This window comes from Pseudophryne corroboree, chromosome 12, assembly GCF_028390025.1.
Source record: "Pseudophryne corroboree isolate aPseCor3 chromosome 12, aPseCor3.hap2, whole genome shotgun sequence".
NCBI lineage: Eukaryota > Metazoa > Chordata > Amphibia > Anura > Myobatrachidae > Pseudophryne > Pseudophryne corroboree.
In genome coordinates, this window is record NC_086455.1 from 102,738,478 (window position 1) to 102,759,665 (window position 21,188).

At 43.3% G+C, this 21,188-nt stretch overlaps 1 protein-coding gene across 1 annotated transcript in view; it reads right to left on the reverse strand.

Moving 5' to 3' along the window:
- Positions 1-21,188, reverse strand: part of LOC134980363 (uncharacterized) — a 45,464-nt gene that overhangs the window by 8,390 nt on the left and 15,886 nt on the right. The window contains exon 2 of the mRNA XM_063947160.1: positions 13,777-13,833. Coding sequence (XP_063803230.1) covers positions 13,777-13,833 — 57 coding nt within the window. The remainder of the gene's footprint in view (positions 1-13,776; positions 13,834-21,188) is intronic.

Below are 21,188 nucleotides of genomic sequence, written 5' to 3' on the forward strand. Positions count from 1 at the left end.
TGAAGAACTGAGAACTGGAAGACTGATCAGAAGACTGAGTAGATGCTGAACCCGAGGAGTCAATACTCTCATACGTGTTGCTGTAAGATGGAGACACGGAAGTATATGCAACTTTAAAATCCAAAGTCCGAGATGCCTGTTTTAACTTTGCAATGTTACCTTTCTTCGCGGCTTGGAAATCTTTGATAGCTTGGTCTAATGAAGCCTGATCTTGCACAGACAGAGATGCTGGAGAGGACTTAGCAGTAGGCAGACTGTTGACAAATTGGGCAGAATGCCCAGATGGCTTCAAATGGACTAACTTTGGAGCAAACTCCTGGTTTTACTGCTTTGAGGAAAGCGGGAAGATCATTCAGTAGCGGATCTTTAGATTCAATGAGAGGATTTGCCCAATCCAGTGCTTTACCTTTGAAGAACAGTAGAACATATCTGATTGCATTGACTGGAGTAATACTCATTGAAGATCCCGACTCAGTAAAAGCTTGGTATTGGCTTGCTAATGCACGAACTGAGCATAATCACCATCAAAGTAAATTGGAGCTTGAGTATCAAGTGGACACTTGGAAAGCTGAATGTCAATTGAAGTCTCAGAAGACAATGTAGGACACTTGAGAGTAGAAGACTGGAATAAACATACAGAAGTAGAAGTAGAATCAACTTGAGATGCTCTAGGGTAGAGAGAGGACGTCATCTCCAGAACTGACTGACAGAAGTTCCCAGCTGAAGTTGACTGAACACTAGAAGCTTCATCTTGGGGTGAGATGTTTAGAGCCTCCATCTGAGTTGAGGCAACTGCAATATCTGCAAGAACTGTGAACTCTGGACATATTAACAGGAATTCATTACTTGAAACACTAGTGAGAACCGGATCGGGTTCGGAGGAACTGGTATCGGTAGGAACTGAAGGCGACTTTGGACAGACGGATGGAACCGGGATTTGTCCAGGACTACTTGAATGGACTTGAACCGAAGGAGGCTGATCCGGACAGATGGATGGGACCGGATTGGGTCCGGAAGAGCTTGAACCGGCTGGAACCGGAGGAGTCTTTGGATTGACAGATAGGACCGGATTAGATCCGAAGATGCTGGAATCAGCTGGAACCGAAGGAGGCTGATCCGGACAGACGGATGGGACCGGATTTGGTCCGGAAAAGCTTGAACCAGCTGGAACCAGAGGAGTCTTTGGATTGACGGCTAGGACCGGATTAGATCCGAAGAGGCTGGAATCGGCTGGAACCGAAGGAGGTAGCTCATCATTGGAAACAGAGCTACTCGGGCTGGCTGCAACCAATGGAGTCTCTGGACTGACGGCTGGAACCGGGTTAGGTCCATTGATACTTGACTCTTTATAAACAGAATCTGGATGTTCAGATGATCCATCTTGGAGCTGTACAGAGCTGGTAGCTCTCTCAGAAGTTGACAAACAAAAGTCATGTCTGTATCTGTGGCTTTAAGAATTCCTCCTGGTATCTTGGCCCTGGATACTTCTCTTGAGGCTGAAACTCCAAAGACCCCTCCTGGGGTTAATAGATCAGACACACTTCTTTTAGCTGCATGCCCGGATGCCACTTCTGGAATCTGAACATCAGATACCCCTTCTGGGGTCACAACATCAGATGCCCCACCTGGGGCTGTAGAAACAGAAACTTCTTTAGTTATGAGTAATATAACCAGTCTCTTTTGATTTCTGAACTTGTAATTGGGCCTTTTTGTCACAGGACCCCAATCGTAGACTTTTTGGACACTCCTGTCCGGAATAGAGGAACCTGGAACTGTAGACGATACACAGGAAGGTTTGCAGGTGAGAACTCTGCGATGTTGGGACCTGTCACCAACTTTTGACTTGTGGAGAGAACAGTCTCTAATGAGGTGACAAGAACTCCCACAGTAGAAACAGAGGTGAAGCTGCTTGCTATACCGGCGTTCAGCTTCTGTGAGTTTGGAGCGAGGGTGGCTCTGGAATCTTCCCTCTCTTTACACAGGAGACACTTTAGTTTTAAGGAAGTCTGACACCGTGGTTGCATTAGTCTCAATAGGATGAGCAGGACTTCTTACTGTGTTTAAAGCACCTCCTAGGATTTCAGGTATTATTGGAATAATTCTTGATAGAAGACTTTTAAGTTGTTCCAACAGATGACAGAGTCCTCATTGGTTCAAGTTTCACAGCAGAAGAATTAGCTTTAAAGGGAGTGCCATAGGGTTAACTTGAACGATGTCCAACCATAGGAACTGATTGTGCAGGAGAAGCTGGAATTCCTGGAACTGGAGCAGGAGTGACTAGAACAGGAACAAAGGGAGAAATGGAACTTGGAAGGGATTGCTGCAAAGTATCCAAGCTATACCTCCCAACATGACCCTCTCCAGGAGGGACAGAATGCTCTATTCCTGGACTTCCCTCTTAATGTATGCTTGCCATCACCTGTGGTGAAACACCTTTCTTATTCATTAACCTGTTCAGCACATGTGATGGCAATCATAAATTAAGAGAAAAGTCCAGAAGCAGAGCATTTTGTCCCTCCTGGAGAGGGTCATGTTGGGAGGTATGTCCAAGCAGGTAGACATTCCCTGTAGAAACAGGATCACTTGCTGTTGCGCAGCCTCTTGACCAGCGAGTCGCGATGCAAAACCTTGGAGGGCCCCTGACCCCACACTCTGACCACCGTCCGAGTCCATGGGCCTTGAACAAACTGTCAGGTCTGTAGTTTTGTCTGTCCCCGGAGGGGGCACTAGTGGGTCAGTGTAGGCGTGATACAGGAAACGGGGAGACTGAAGAAAAGTCCTGCGCATGTGCGCTTGATATTTATTATCATACAGGGATAACACAGCAACTGAATAAACTGGTAACTGATGATTGAAAAACAAATGATGATAGACTTGGAAGTCAGCAACAACAGAAATGATCTATGAATAGTAAACTGGTACAACTGATGACATGAATATTGAGTAATAACTTAATCCAATTAAATTAATATTCAAAAGTCACTGGTAATAAATGAGAAATAACGATGAACTTGAGGATTGATATAAACGGTAATAATAAATGTTGAAATCAGATGAAGCAAATTAAAGTCTGGTATATAATGAAGAGCAAATAAAAAGCACACAGTCTCTGTAGAAGCACACGTTCATAAAGCCAAGCAAGGCCCAAGCAGGAGACAACTCTAACACAGCAAGTTGTAATATTAAGTGCTAAATGCAATGCAAATTGCTGATTGCTGGTAATTAGGTGCACAGGCTGAGTAATGCAGAAACACCTGGAGAAAGTCTCTTACTGCAAGTTGTTTAGTGGCTGACTGTGGCTGGAGTTCGTAGCAAGCTGAAAGACTGAAGACTGGAAACTGCTGGGACCTGTAGTTCCACAGGAATACTGGAACCAGCAAATCCCTTGGTGATGCCAGAAATAGGAGATCGCTGAAAACAGGAGAATGAAGACTGGAGATTGGAACTGGAGATTGGAAACTGCTGGGACCTGTAGTTCCACAGGACTGATACACAAGGGAATCTCTGAAGACTGAAGCCAGGAGACACTTGTTCACAGAATGTGACGCGTTGTTCAAGGCAATGATACTAAGCAGGGACTCTGAGTATACACCCCCTGGTCAGCAGGGATTGGAGAATCAAGTCATGTGAGCGCCCAATGCTCAGGAGGGGATAGCACCAAGTCAGCTGACTGCAGATGTCATGGCGGCGCCCATACTCTGGAGATGGTGGGAATACATCGGGGTACATGCTGTATGGCAAGCGGAATACACACTGGAGAGAGTCTCTGCGCATTGCAGGGGATCATAGAATATGCTGCCAGGCTGAGGATGTGACCTCAGGAGGCCAGTACATCAGAGCACTGGTAAGTGACGTGATGCAAAATGCAGATTCCTGACTGTATGCACCTATAGAAGCACAATCAAAAACATAAAAGGGCAGCACGGAGGGTGTAATGGTTAGCATTACTGCTTCACAGCACTGAGGTTGTGAGTTCAATTTCCACCACTGCCTGTGTAGAGTTTGCATATTCTTCCTGTACTTGTGTGGCTTTCCTCCGGGTACTCTGGGTTCCTCCCACAATCCAAAAATATACTGGTAGGTTAATTGGCTACCAACATGTGTGCATGTGTTTATGTGGTAGGGAACTTATGCGCCCTACACATTAGGCGATGTGCCGCCGAGGTGCCCGGCGACCAATACGGCCGACAGGCGACCCGGCGGCGGGGGGGGGGGGGGGGGGGGGGCAGTGACGGGGGGAGTGAAGTTTCTTCACTCCCCCTGTCACCCGGCTCCATATTCGTGCAGGCAAATATGGACGATCTCATCCATATTGGCCTGCATGCACAGCCGACATGTCACCAGCGATGAACGAGCGCGGGGCCGCGCATCGTTCATCGCTGGTGACTCCACACTGCACGATATGAACGTTATCTCATTCATTAATGAACGAGATCGTTCATATCGTGCAGTAATATCGGCATGTGTGTAGGGCCCATTAGAGTGTAAGCTCCACTGGAGCAGGGACTGATGTGAATGGCCGGATTCAGTATGATATTCGGAATGACGCGATGATGGAGGTCAGAATACCAACAGTGGCATCAAGGCTATCAGCCACCCAGAAAGTACCCGTTAACGGGCCATTAACAGCAAGTACACTGCCACAGGATATTAAGCTCCCAGATGGCACCGTGTTCCGCCCATCCAGGTGTGGCTTGTGTTCTGATGTATGGCCAGCATTAGTGTGCTAGATTGTGAGGTGCGCAAGGGCTGGATGTGAAAGGAGTTTAAGCAGTGTGAGTTGGAGAAGGGCAGGTGAGAGTGAGCAGTGTAGCTGTGAGGAGGGGAAACTGATAGTGAGCAGGCAGTGTGAAGAGAGCAGTAAGCTCTGAAGAGGGGCTTTGAGTGGGGGCAGTGTTATGAGGCCAGTGTGAGTGGAGAGGGGAATCAGAGTGAGGGTGGGGGAAGTGTGGGCTGAAAGGGGGTTACAGTCATAGCCACTTCTGACTGTATCTTCCTTCAAAGCTGCTGGACCCCTCTTGTCCATGCTAATTACCTTTGAACCATTCCTGTATTGCTGCCTTCTGCTGCTAAAATCAGGGATTAGGTGAAAGCCGTAATGGTCAGGATTCTGGAAAAAGTGGTCCAGATTGGAACAGACCTGCAGTGACCTCCGGTGCCTTGTAGCTCTCTGTGCACGTGTCCCTGCACTGCTTGCTGTGTGAAAGCTGTTACATACACGGGGACAGGCACAGTGAGCCTGGTCTGGTCCGGCGTTCAGGAGTCCGGACCGTTTCAGCCATGCTGCTCCCATCGCCATTATCCAAGTGCAGGTCAGGAGGTACCCCAAGTGCAGGTCAAGATCTCCCTGCATCTGTGTCATGCACAGGGACTCGAACAGAGAGCTCCACAGTGCCACTGGATGCTGCAGGGAGCCAGTCTGTCGTTCCGGCTTTCTTCCAATCCCCTAAAATCATCTCTGGATCCCTGAAATTTGTGATATTGCAGTGACACATGAAAAGATCGGCATTACTTTTTGACAAGTTTTTTTTTACTTTTTCATACATCACCGTTCACGTGGACTACGATTGGGAATAAAAACCTGTGCTGAGTGCAGCAGTAGCGGAGTGAGGCACCTTGCCCACAGCCATGCACTAATTGGGGTTCCTGGTCGTGTTATGCAAAAAACTACACCAAAAACATTTAAAAATCTCATGTCGACCTTTTCATGTGTCGTCTATTTCACTGTGCCAACCTTTTCCCGATGTTGACCATGTTCATGTCGACCAAAGGTATTCGACCTATTGACTGTCGACCTAGTCCAGGTCGACCCATAGCCGTCAATAGGTGTTGTCCTAATATACAGTAGCGATTAATTACTTGGGTACCATGGAGGGGTTTATAATCCACATAGGCACTGCATTGCACTTGCAATTTCCCAATTCTGATCTTGCTCTTCCCAGCCAAAAGGACATCCCTCTTTCAATCTAGCAGGAGACTGCAAGGTTTCCCCAGTAGGAGTAGAGTTGTTTCCATGGGCAAAATGGCTTTTTTATTATTATTATTATTATTATTATTATTATTATTATAGTATCTTTTTTTTATATGGCAAGCAAAATCAAATTGTATAAGACTGAGAAGCCCAGATCTCCCACACTTTGTGTCAATTGGAAAAAAATGAGGTCCCTTAATGCAGTTTATATATTACTTTATTGACTATTAAGCTTTGTTGGCTACCATATTATTAGTACTCATTGTAAGTATTTCAATAAAGGCAGTAAGATTAGCACACAAAATGGCATTAATATCAAGTTTTCCATTTTGTTTGTGCCTTCTGAATAAAACAAGTTATAATTTCTGTGGATGCTGCACAAAAGCATTAGTGATATTGTTAGAATGTGACAAGTGTAAACGTTGTAAAATGTGCTCAGCACAGGGGGAGAAGACACAGCAGCGAAGGGGTTACGTGCACACACAGTAAAAGGCAAAGAACGTAATCATAACATTGTGAATTTCTGAAAATCCATTTTAACAGTACTGTACAGACAATATTATATTGTTCTTTTGATTCTACAATCACATAAATTCTTTAATTTGGCATCCAGAATATATTGTGGATTTAAGGGAGATTATTTTATCTACCAATGAGGACAGAAAATAGTGTTTTATTAGGTAGATAAACTAAACAGAGCCGGCGCTTCCACTAGGCAGCTTTAGGCAGCTGCCTGTGGGTGGTAGGACCTGAGGGGGGCGGCGGCCCGCTGTGGCTGCCTGTGAGGAATGAAGGATGGGGGAATGGCCTGTAAAAATAGCGGACGCAAGTCTCACCATCTCCGCCGGCTTCTGTCCTGATCTGGGGCGCCGAACGGTTGTCCCTCCAGCTGCGGTCCACCCGCCCACCCTCCGTCGCCACCTCTGCCCGCCCGCCCGCCGCCACTTCTGTCCTGTGGGGTAAAGCCTCCTGTTGAGCCCCTGTCAGCGACATCTTCCCCGGTAACGGAGCTCCACTCACCTTTTTCCTGGATGCCGACACCATCTTGGAGTCCCTGCCCGCCTGCTGTCTCCCAGCTGTTTATCCTGCTGCTGACATCAGAGTACTGCGGGGGGGATCATGCTGATCTCCTGGCCTATCCTGGTCTGTTAAGTTTAAGGGACTGCGGGCGGCTACAGTGCAGACTGCGGGCGGCCCTCCTGCTTCACTGGGACTCCATCCTCTGCAGCTATAAAGGTGAGTTTATAATCCAAGAATATATATACACACACACTCAGAAAAGATGTGGCACTCGACTTAAATAAATGGACAACCAAACCACGCTTCAGCGACGTTTCAGTGTAATGAACACTATCATCAGGCTAGCCTGATGATAGTGTTCGTTACACTGAAACGTTGCTGAAGCGTGGTTTGGTTGTCCATTTATTTAAGTCAAGTGCCGCACCTTTTCTGAGCATGTCTTTATCTCTGTGAGGGCACAGGCTGAAGTCTATTTACGGATCATTGGAGTGCCGGACCCTGGAGTCTCTCTCTCTCTCTCTCTCTATATATATCTATACATACATAAACACACACATATGTATGTATATAATATATTGTATACTGTATGTATATATATATATATACCAAACAAATACTCTCCTCCTGCGCTATTTTATAGGTATTAGATAGAGTGAGATAAGAAGTTTCTTAAGAAAGGCAGCCTGTTTCCCTGAGTTCCTTGTTAGACTGAACTAGATATAGAAATATGGAAAAAGAGGGGAAATTGGCGCCCAGGGATTAGTGTAACCCGTAGAATGTACAGAACCCTATGGGTTTCACAAATATTACTGATTTTAAAACAAAAGCATGAACTGTTCCTTCATAAAAGTTTATTAAAATTTACAAAAACAAAATTACATGTCCATCATGTTACATAGACATTATGATGTAATTTCTCTTATAATGATCCATCAATGAAGTTGTGGAGGAATGTAGACAGTTTTAAACAATATCTTAAATCCTTCCTCATAGGATATTCAGAGATCACATCAAGTAAAAAAACCCAACGCGTTTCGTCTAGTGACTAGACTTCATCAGGGGTATGTCTAAAAATCATAAGACAACTAGTCAATATATTATACAGTATTACATAAAATAGAACAATAAAACAATATAATACATGGAACAGTCCAATAACAAAAATGTGCGAGACATGTTGGAACAGAGCTAGAGATGATCAATAGACCATCAACATGATTGAAAACATTCCAAAAATTATAGAAATAATGAAAGTCCATTTGTATCTTAGATGCTTGACATACCTTTTGATATTAACGTCAGTCTAAAAGTACTCAGTCAAGGTGGTCGATCAGAATTGTTCGAAGGGTGACTTCAAAACATCTCTAATAGGTACTGCTGAGGCTTCAAACCGGCCTAATTTTAGAACGTAATTGGTTCTTAATTGTAATTAATAAGTTACTATTATTAATATTATTATTAAGTTATTATTATAAAGTCCATATGTCTAAAGGAACACATACCTCGTGGATTCAGTATTCAGAAGTCATATAATTCCTATATTTAGCCTTCAGAGGAATAGCGGAATCAGCAAATTCATGCCAAAAAGGACCTGGCAAGTTTATCAGTACTAATTAGAATATGCCAGATCTACTTAGGACTAAGAGATAAGAAGAGAGGAGGAGGGAGCTAACCTTAACAGTTTTAACAATTTTCATTGATGTCCCCAATTGGAGGGACGCACATGTATCTAGTACATAAATCACAATGTATCCGCCTAATTGGTTAGTATATACTGACATATTTTAAGTGAGGCATCATGATGTTAGTTCAAAACGATACTATTGGGCATATCATCAAGGACCCCAATGGTAAAGGGCTACTACATACATCAGATTTCACAATCATATAAATATGAATATACTGGGGTTTTTTCAGAGAAGACTCATCAAGTACCATAACATACCTCATGGATCAACTATGGGCGTGAAAAGTGGATACGGATATGTTGTCCTTACAGTTTCACACAGGTAAAGACCTAAAGGGTCAAGTAAATAATGGTAATAGATGACTATAAGTAATATAATAATGTTATACCAATGTGCAAAAGGACTATTTAGATCCCATACCTATGTGTATATATAATATAATACATCAAAGACCTATGGGATTAGACATTGCTCACAGCATAACAGGTATGTAATGAAACATCCACCTGAATGGTGTTGTTTGTCATCATATAGAGAACACACTACAGTTTGTAGATCATAACAAGATATCAAACCAAAATATCTATATATATATATATATATATATATATATATTTATATGTATTTTTAAGCATAATGTTTACCAATATATAGGTTAATTCAAAAGTTAAGCATCTTTTGAGCCTATTGGTGAAAGTACACATACAAAATCATAAGTTAAATGGAGCCTTTTTCTAAAACACATGAAAGATCCTTACTTTCCCAAGAACAGCCAGTTGTGATCCACTATCCATGCAATGCAGCATGGGAGCTGGATTTTAACTTATATAGGGGAAGTGTTATGACATCACTTCCCTAATTGGACTAATAGATACTAAATTAACCTGTGCTTATCTAATATAAAGATATACTTTTATTGTTAGTGCAGTTGATTCTGTGTGTAAACATAAAACTTCTGATATGTTTACATCATTTCATATTATGTGAAAAGTGCTATATAAACCTTAATTAGTCCAATTGTCCCTAATATAACAATAAAGATCGTCTAGTGTGCACCTGAGCTACACCGAGTGACAGTATACCTAACCAATGGGGATAGTGGGGGGCGGGACATACATCGAGCTGGATGTTAAATAAATGAACAGTGGAGGTGGTGTAGATTAAATAGTCTCACCTTCCACCTATACACGCCATATATGGCGCCCCTCCCAGACATACACTTTCAGCGCCACGATCCGAGCACCGCAAAGCGCTAGGGGAGCCGTCCCCGTCAGTCCGTGTCACGTGGGCCAACAACGTGATGCGGAACTAGAGCTGCTTGCGTTCCAGCGCTACGCAAAGCTGACTGTGTGTTCCCTTATTTGCTCCTGCCGCGAGGTGCTGGTGTCCCGGTGGGGAAGCAAAGATATCAATAGTTAGTGAACAGAAGTGTTAGTTTAACAATATAGGGTGAACAATACCTTATTTAAAGGTTTAACCCTATATATTGGTTTGAATACTACGTGTACTATAACAAGCTATCTTAAAAGTGTATGAAAAATAAAATAATTATAAAGATAAGGCCATGGATTTAGTTTGTGTTTACAGTTCTGGTGTTGATCCAGGCTGTTATGTTGTTTTATACAGTGCTTCCTTAATCAAATATTCTAATAACTATCACATTTTAAATCAGTGCTGACAGTAACTTGTGGCTCAATCTAATTCATATTATAAAGAGAAAGGCTCCATTTGTACAGAACTGTAAACACAAACTAAATCCGTGGCCTTATCTTTATAATTATTTTATTTTTCATACACTTTTAAGATAGCTTGTTATAGTACACGTAGTATTCAAACCAATATATAGGGTTAAACCTTTAAATAAGGTATTGTTCACCCTATATTGTTAAACTAACACTTCTGTTCACTAACTATTGATATCTTTGCTTCCCCACCGGGACACCAGCACCTCGCGGCAGGAGCAAATAAGGGAACACACAGTCAGCTTTGCGTAGCGCTGGTCGTCTTAGCGCTGGAACGCAAGCAGCTCTAGTTCCGCATCACGTGGTTGGCCCACGTGACACGGACTGACGAAGATGGCTCCCCTAGCGCTTTGCGGTGCTCGGATCGTGGCGCTGAAAGTGTATGTCTGGGAGGGGCACCATATATGGCGTGTATAGGTGGAAGGTGAGACTATTTAATCTACACCACCTCCACTGTTCATTTATTTAACATCCAGCTCGATGTATGTCCCGCCCCCCACTATCCCCATTGGTTAGGTATACTGTCACTCGGTGTAGCTCAGGTGCATACTAGACGATCTTTATTGTTATATTAGGGACAATTGGACTAATTAAGGTTTATATAGCACTTTTCACATAATATGAAATGATGTAAACATATCAGAAGTTTTATGTTTACACACAGAATCAACTGCACTAACAATAAAAGTATATCTTTATATTAGATAAGCACAGGTTAATTTAGTATCTATTAGTCCAATTAGGGAAGTGATGTCATAACACTTCCCCTATATAAGTTAAAATCCAGCTCCCATGCTGCATTGCATGGATAGTGGATCACAACTGGCTGTTCTTGGGAAAGTAAGGATCTTTCATGTGTTTTAGAAAAAGGCTCCATTTAACTTATGATTTTGTATGTGTACTTTCACCAATAGGCTCAAAAGATGCTTAACTTTTGAATTAACCTATATATTGGTAAACATTATGTTTAAAAATAAATATAAATATATATATATATATATATATATATAGATAGATATATATATAGATAGATATTTTAGTTTGATATCTTGTTATGATCTACAAACTGTAGTGTGTTCTCTATATGATGACAAACAACACCATTCAGGTGGATGTCTCATTACATACCTGTTATGCTGTGAGCAATGTCTAATCCCATAGGTCTTTGATGTATTATATTATATATACACATAGGTATGGGATCTAAATAGTCCTTTTGCACATTGGTATAACATTATTATATTACTTATAGTCATCTATTACCATTATTTACTTGACCCTTTAGGTCTTTACCTGTGTGAAACTGTAAGGACAACATATCCGTATCCACTTTTCACGCCCATAGTTGATCCATGAGGTATGTTATGGTACTTGATGAGTCTTCTCTGAAAAAACCCCAGTATATTCATATTTATATGATTGTGAAATCTGATGTATGTAGTAGCCCTTTACCATTGGGGTCCTTGATGATATGCCCAATAGTATCGTTTTGAACTAACATCATGATGCCTCACTTAAAATATGTCAGTATATACCAGGCCTGGCCAACCTGTGGCTCTCCAGCTGTTGTGAAACTACAAGTCCCTGCATGCCCTTCTACACTTTTGCTATTAGGAAATGCTAAAACTGTTCCGTAGCATGCTGGGATATGTAGTTTCACAACAGCTGGAGAGCCACAGGTTGGCCAGGCCTGGTATATACTAACCAATTAGGCGGATACATTGTGATTTATGTACTAGATACATGTGCGTCCCTCCAATTGGGGACATTAATGAAAATTGTTAAAACTGTTAAGGTTAGCTCCCTCCTCCTCTCTTCTTATCTCTTAGTCCTAAGTAGATCTGGCATATTCTAATTAGTACTGATAAACTTGCCAGGTCCTTTTTGGCATGAATTTGCTGATTCCGCTATTCCTCTGAAGGCTAAATATAGGAATTATATGACTTCTGAATACTGAATCCACGAGGTATGTGTTCCCTTAGACATATGGACTTTATAATAGTTAGTAACTTATTAATTACAATTAAGAACCAATTACGTTCTAAAATTAGGCCGGTTTGAAGCCTCAGCAGTACCTATTAGAGATGTTTTGAAGTCACCCTTCGAACAATTCTGATCGACCACCTTGACTGAGTACTTTTAGACTGACGTTAATATCAAAAGGTATGTCAAGCATCTAAGATACAAATGGACTTTCATTATTTCTATAATTTTTGGAATGTTTTCAATCATGTTGATGGTCTATTGATCATCTCTAGCTCTGTTCCAACATGTCTCGCACATTTTTGTTATTGGACTGTTCCATGTATTATATTGTTTTATTGTTCTATTTTATGTAATACTGTATAATATATTGACTAGTTGTCTTATGATTTTTAGACATACCCCTGATGAAGTCTAGTCACTAGACGAAACGCGTTGGGTTTTTTACTTGATGTGATCTCTGAATATCCTATGAGGAAGGATTTAAGATATTGTTTAAAACTGTCTACATTCCTCCACAACTTCATTGATGGATCATTATAAGAGAAATTACATCATAATGTCTATGTAACATGATGGACATGTAATTTTGTTTTTGTAAATTTTAATAAACTTTTATGAAGGAACAGTTCATGCTTTTGTTTTAAAATCAGTAATATTTGTGAAACCCATAGGGTTCTGTACATTCTACGGGTTACACTAATCCCTGGGCGCCAATTTCCCCTCTTTTTCCACATATATATATATATATATATATATATATATATATATATATATATATATATATATATATATACATACATCACCCCCAGCTACATATATAAATCTGTATATCCGCCCATCCATCCTCCGCCTCTGATCCCTCTTCCCCCCCCCACATTTATTTTTCAGGGGGGTTGCAGTAGGCATTTTGCCTAGGGTGGCAAGAAACCTTGCACCGGCCCTGAAGCTACAGTTATGCATTCAACATTCACGCTTTGGGCCACTGTCCTGCTGTCCCACCCGGACAGGGGGTAGTTGGGAAGCTCCTGTCACTCGCTACTCTGTTTAGCAGAGCAGTGGTGAGCAGACGCTGTACTAATGAAGACCGCGTCTATTCACGGGTGAGGGGGCATGGCCAGCAGCTCTCAGAGTGCTGGGCATGCCCCCACATTGCAGAAAATGGGAGGCGTGGCTCATGATTGTGGTGTTCCACGAAGCCATGCCCTCTTTTGCAGAGGCCATGCCCCTTTTCGGGGCATGTGGCTTCACCGCGCACAGGAGTCCCGAGTTACATAACCAGTATGTTGGGAAGTATGTGTAGGTTCATTGGGTATCAGAAGTAAATCAGGTTGAGAAGGTTCAAATGGAAGTGGTCTATTGTAAAGATTACCTGGGAAAAGAGGATGCAGTGGTTCCAAGTATGTAGGTTTTGCAAAACTAGGAGGACCTGGAAAAGAAGAAGCAGAGAAGCATGATGTCATGCGATTTTGTATATTTCCATAGCATACAGCTGTAGTCTGTGATAGAGGGACCTACTGTAATTCAGAAGGCTAATGCCGGAATACTGACAGCCAGAATCCCAAACGTAAGTATGCTGGGGAGGATTAGATTGAGGCAGCGGGTGTGGAGGTGGTTAGGATTAGACTGTGTGTGGGGGGGAAGGGGGGTTGGGGTTAGGCTGTAGGACGGGAGGGTTAGGGGTAGGGTTAGTTTAGTTGCATGTATGTGTTGGGATTTTGGCAGTCGGTGTCACATACCCAACCCATGATAGGTTATGTTGTTTTGGAGCTTGCTTATCTCTTCCCTATGATCACTGTTCAGTTTCTAATATCTGCATTAAATATTTTCTAGTGTGATTTCATTCTCATATTACATCATCTGTAAAAGTTTAAAAATATAAGTTAAATATATTTTTACAAGACCTGAATATGGCAAATTAAAAAAAACATCCTTCAGCATGGCCGGCAGAGACGGAACTAGATGTGATGCAGCTGGTCCATTGCACCGCTACCAGACGCAGTGAAGGGGCTCACAGCAGCCGACATTGCAATGACTCACACTGACTTATTATATTCTGCCGCCAGTGGTGAGCTGTGCCGCTCACCACCAGTGCCCTAGTGTCTGTATAATAATGCAGCCACTGGCAGAAGGTAAATATTGCGCACACAAGTCAATGGTCGGGTCCCGGCTGTAGGGGGAGGAGGGTCTGCTATCACCCCCCAGACTTAGTAATGCCTGTGGCTAGCTTACCCTCTTATTCTATGTTCCTCTATTGCTAACACGGGCACCAAGATGAAGGAGGGGCCGCTGTCTCAGCACCTTGACTTTCCTGCTTATATTCCTCCTCCCCATTCTGACCATCCCCGGTGCCAAATGTCTATGGAAGGGAAGGAGGCGCAGCAGATTTACTGGCAGCCATTTCCCTGTGTAGCAGCAGCAGCCCCTGATTGTCCATGCAACTGGTACCAGGCCAAGTAGGAAAAAAACACTTGACAAGTGCTGCTCAGACTCTCCCTCCATTTACCCTCTCCTCTCTATCTCCATCCTTACTCCTTCTACATCTCCCTCCTTTTCTTCCCTCTCTTTCTTCCTCTCCTCCTTTCCTCTCTCTCCCTCCCTCCACCCCTTCCCTCACTTTCCACCCTCCCCTCTATTTTGGTCCTTCTGTCTCCCCACTCTCTCTCCGTCTGTCATTGCCCTTTCTCTCACTCTCTCTCCTCTCTCTCTTCACACACCCCTCTCATTCACTCCCTCCACCCCTCCCTCCCTCTTTCCTCCGCCCCCCCCTCTTTGTTACATCGCAGCGCGTCTCGGCAGTGGTTACCAGCTGTTGTCCAGCAGCCAGAACCCTGCGTTGTTTCAGTCATAGGGGCTTCCAGCAGTCATCTAGCACTGGGTGCCACAAAGTGTATGGTCCTAGCTGTTCCTAAACAGCTGGGACACTTCCTGTCTGATACGTGCAGCTGCACAGCTGTACTGGATTATTTTGAGGAGGCTGGGCTGGATGGAAGCTGCTGATTGGGTCCCTGCTCCTGTTATTAGTCAGACAGCCCAGCACCTCAATGTCAGTGATAGTTTTGTGCTATATGTCTGTTGCTATGATGTACGCTCCCTAGCCCTGCTCTGTGTCTTTAAGCTCTGGTCTGAGGCTTGGGTGGAAGCTCCATAACAACTTTCTTGTGTTTGCCCTGCCTGTGCTTGTCTCCGTACTTCAGCTCCATGTTGGGAACTTTGGTTATTCTTGTATTACCTCCAGTCCCCATTACCTGAACATAGTAACCACATTGTCCATTTCAAACTTTGTTCTCTCCAGTGGCTGTTGTATCTTATCCAACAGGGTGACCCCTTTCTCATCCAGGCACCTTAGTCCCATCTTCATACATTCCTATTACCTAGTGATCGCGCAATGACTGTATAAGCCCCAACTGTTCCAAATGCAAGATCAGGCATCATCATAGATACCGGTGAGTGTATCGTACTCTAAGGGAACAATGGGTAGCTGTTATTGGCAGCAGACCTTATTGGTGTAACACTAAGGGTCTTATATAATTGTTAAGGTGTTTAATAACACTCTCTTTATTTCTCTCCCTACCCCTTTCCCCCCTCCTCCTCTCTTCTTCCGTCTCCCACCTCTCTATCCTTTCCTCTGTTCCCCTCTGTCGCTCTCTCCCTACCTCTTTCCCTCCCTCTCTCATTTTCTCCCTCTCTCCCTTCTTTTCTCTCTCTAGCTCCTTTTGGCTCTCTCCCTCCCTCTCTTCTTATTTCCCTTTGACTCTGTTCCCCTCTTCTCTCTAAATTCCTCTCCATATCTCTCACTCTCTTCCTCCATCTCTCTCCCCCCTTCCTTGACATAATTCCTCTTCTATCCCTTTACGAAATTCTTTTACTAGCACTGTGTTTGCTCAGCTATAGTGTTAAAGCTGCTTGTTGTTTTATGACTGTCTACCCCAGGGCCGTCTTTTTGTATGGGCTCAATGGGCTCTTGCCCAAGGGCCCCATGAGTATAGGCTGATAGCTGAGGGTCCCCTCTTTCCAGTGGTACCAGATTTGTGAAAATCGGCCCTGGGGAACAGGAGATATCTTACTTGAAAGCAGTGGTCCCCATCCAAGCCTGTTATTTGCTCTTCCCAGCCAGATATCTTGGGTTATGTCTGATTTAGAGTTTTTCTGAGAGTATAATCCAAAAGCTGTGACTCTCCCCTTTTGGTAGACACTGGCGCTTGTCTCTACTATGCCCAGAACCAGAGATATCAGCCTTCAAGCACCTGGTCCTTGCTCCAACACACCTGGTATGCAGTTTTATATTTTCATTGGTGGATTGTTCTGGCTCCTGAACTCTGATCCCCAAGTCCCCAGCACCTCCTGAAAGGTGGCACTCTCTAGATTTAATCCCTTTGAATGCTAAGAAATATATTTTCAGGAATTTGAGATATCTGCAGTCAAGCAAGCTTCCCTCCCACCGGAAAATTATAAATATTAAGCCTACTGCAGTATCCACCCCACCCCTACGTATTAAACACCCCCTGCCCCCTTCTACAGTTAAGTGTTCTCCCTCCTGCTTCATCTGTGCAGTAAAGGAGTAATTAGCAGAAATTACTGCTCCAGGTCCTACATGCTGAGCGGAAGAGAGAACACCCCCTACCGTCCGTGGGACATCAAAGCTGCCGCTGATAGCACCACCCACCCCTACCACTGGAGGATGGGTAGGGGGCCCAGTGCATTGCTGTACCCAGGGGCCTACACTGCTGTTTAGATGGCCCTGGTCTACCTGACTGATTCTTTCCCTTCATGCCCCAGTAAACCCTTTCAACACAATTTACTCCTTCCTACAGAGACCTCACACACCCTCTGCCTCTCTCTTTTAGCTTCTCCCAGTCACCCTCTCTCTATCACCCTCTCCCTGTCACCCTCTCTGTCCCCCAATACCTCTCCGTCACCCATTGCTTCTCCTTCTCAACCTCTCCCCATCACCTTTTTCCTGTGACCCATTGATTCTCCCTTTCACCAACTCTCCATCACCCTCTGCCTCATACCCGTCGCCTAATAACTCATCCCCATCTCCCCGTACTTCTCCTTTTTACCCACTGCCATGTGGCATATTGTGAACTTTTGGTAGGATGAAGGAGGGGGCCCAAAGCATAGTTTTGCACCTGGTCCCACCACTCACAAGTTTTGCCACTGAAGGCATGATATTATAAAATGGGGAAGATAAGGTACTGTTTGGTATTTTTGAGGCTGATGCAGAGTGAGTAACATGAAAGTACTGCAGATTGCACAGATTTGCTCTGCACATTGGGGGTCATTCCGAGTTGATCGCACCAAGCAACTTTTTGCTGCTGGTACGATCAACGAATTCCCGCCTATGGGGGAGTGTATTTTAGCAAAGCAGGGCTGTGATCGCTTGTGCAGCCCTGCTATGCTAAAAAAGTTTCACGTTAAATAAGAGCACCCCTGGACATACTTACCCCGTGCGACGATCTCAGCGATGATGGAGCCAGCTTTGACGTCAGACATCCACCCTCCGTTCTCATGGACACGCCTGCGTTTTACTTACCACTCCCCGAAAACGGCCACCAACGGACAGCTGATGCCCTGGAACGCCTTCCTTCTGTCAATCTTCTTGCGGTCGCCGCTACGACCGCTTTCTTTGTTTCCAGCATCGTAGCCCGTCGACCGCAATGATGCGTGTGCACAATGCGTACACCGCGCATGCGCAGTTCCAACCCGATTGCACCGCTGCGAGGAAGTGCAGCGTGCGATCGGGTCGGAATGACCCCCATTGTCAGGACTATGGGCCTGCTTCATGTAAAGCAAAAAAAAGCAAGCAACTGGGCAAAACCATGTTGCATGTGGAGCAGATATAACATGTGGACAGATCTAAATTTGGGTGGGGTGTGTTTAAAATGAAATCTAAATTGCAGTCTAAAGCTAACATTTGTGGGCTACATGCAAAAGCAGCCAGTATTTATCTGTCACAAAAAAAAATATAAATGTATTCACTCCCCTTGCATGGCTACATGGTTTGTAACAAAGAAAAGAGAAAGTAAGACTCTTTTTGTTGGGGCCAGCTTGATAAAAGATGACAAATATAGTATTATATATATATATAGTATAAAATAAGTTAAAGTTAAAGTTTATTGGTATACGTTACAGAGTGTACTTTAACAGAGGCACATAGGGAAATCACATATAACAGCAAAACATATATGGCTTATAATTCACACTGGAATAGATGACATACAGGTTTTTTCAATTGTTATTTAAAAAAAATATGTGGTGTGTTACACCCAGTATTGTAGGTGACTTTCAATGGTAAGTGTTAGTCACTTTTTGCCATACTGTAGCTGTACTTATACATGTGTGAAGAAAAAACACAATGGACAAAATTACATATACAGGTTGAGTCTCCCTTATCCAAAATGCTTGGGACCAGAGGTATTTTGGATATCGGATTTTTCCGTATTTTGGAATAATTGCATACCATAATGAGATATCATGGCGATGGGACCCAAGTCTAAGCACAGAATGCATTTATGTTTCATATACACCTTATACAAACAGCCTGAAGGTCATTTTAGCCAATATTTTTTATAACTTTGTACATTAAACAAAGTGTGTGTACATTCACACAATTCATTTATGTTTCATATACACCTTATACACACAGCCTGAAGGTCATTTAATACAATATTTTCAATAACTTTGTGTATTAAACAAAGTTTGTGTACATTGAGTCATCAAAAAACAAAGGTTTCACTAACTCACTCTCACTCAAAAAAGTCCGTATTTCGGAATATTCTGTATTTCGGAATATTTGGATATGGGATACTCAACCTGTAATAGTAAAATCTGGCTAAATAACTTTGGTGTCGGATATCAAGATTATATAACCCTATAATGGTACCGGTGTTGGTCATTAATATGTGATATCCAAAAAGTTTGCACAACCGTACAAGTCTTGAATGGGTGTTTATAAATATATATAAAAATTTTATTAATTTCTATTCAGATTTTCATAAGATATACTTATGTATCATCAATAGTGGATAATTGTGGTATGACTGATGCATTGTGCACTGGGTTAGTTTTTACAAGGACGTGGACCTCCTGATGTGTATATTGCCCCAACTGTAATAAGTAGATTTAGAATAAAGGCTCACTTAGGGGGTCACTCTGAGTTGTTCACTCGCTAGCTATTTTTTGCAGCACTGCGATCAGATAGTAGCCGCCTATGGGGGAGTGTATATTCGCTTTGCAAGTGTGCGAATGCTTGTGCAACCAAGTGGTGCAAAAGAGTTTTGTGCAGTTTCTGAGTAGGTCTGAACTTACTCAGCTGCTGCGATCACTTCAGCCTGTCCGGGGCCAGAATTGACGTCAGACACCCGCCCTGCAAACGCTTGGACATGCCTGCATTTTTCCAACCACTCCCTGAAAATGGTCAGTTAACACCCACAAATGCCTTCTTCCTGTCAATCTCTTCTCGATCGGCTGTGCGAATGGATTCTTTGTTAAATCCATCGCTCGCCACCGATCCGCTTGCACAGTTTGGCTAAGTTTTGACCTGATCACAGCGCTGCAAAAAATAGCTAGCGAGCGATCAACTCGGAATGACCCCCTTAGTCCCTGTACTGCCCGCTCGTGTGTTGCTAAAAGTAGTGAACAAGTGGGTGAGATTACAGAGAGCCAGGTCTAGAGTGAGTGAAATAAGAGATAAGATACAGGGGATCTACTGTTGTGCCTTGGCCAGTGACCTCCCCTGGTGGGAGTACCAGTGCAGAGAGTTTGTCCTGGTTCAGGTCCAATGAGAGTCCCCCAGAAAGTATATGCAGGAATGCAAAGATACAATAAAATGGAATGACATAAATTAGTGCACACAAGATATGGATCAGACAATTGATAGAAATGTAATGAATGATAGAGGTATAATAACTTTGAATACTTATCAAAGGACTTGTGTTGTGTGATGTTCTGGTCCTGTACACAGGACCTTGAACCTCCAAACCTGGACGCGCGTTTCACTGGATTTGCTTGTTTACCAAGTGTGATTGAGGTGTGCCAGTGGCTTGTTTAATACCTTAAGATATTGACACTAATTAGGGGGAGTGGACAGGAAAATTGTCTGCGAGTGGATGCGCGTTTCGCCGGATTGGCTTGTTTACCAAGTGTGATTGAGGTGTGCCCAGTGGCTTCTTTTATATCTTAAGATATTGACACTAATTGGGGGGAGTGGACAGGAAAATTGTCCAATCCCACCTCCAAGCAGGAAGTGCTGGTAAGTAACTCATTTTGTGGATGGCAGAGTATGTCATCCAATTGCATGGATACATACCTGACTGATACGGTAAGCCGGCCAATAGGACATATCATATAGATTGATTGCTCTTTGAGCCAATCAGGGCCGGAGGGCTGACGTGCCCAGGAGGATTAGTATATACATTGATGTATCTTTCTACATACATTTTTTTTTATTAAAATTAAAACTGATCAGGGGATCCCTTTGTTGTGGTGCAAAGGCACTGCTGTGTCAGTGTAAAAAACTAGTAGGTTACACTGACAAAAGAAACATCCAGGCAGGTGCCTTGGCATTATGGGTACTATAGTTCTATAATGGAGTGCTATGCAAGAGGGATCTGATTGGACAGGGTTAACACATGATAAAGTTGCCGGGCAGCTAACGTGGTTTGTTCCAGACACAAACTTACTTGGTTTATTTGCTTTACTTACAAAAATGAATCGGGCCCAATATATAGACAGATATGCACCCATGCAGACTTACGACTTCTCGCTAGTTACTCAAGACCA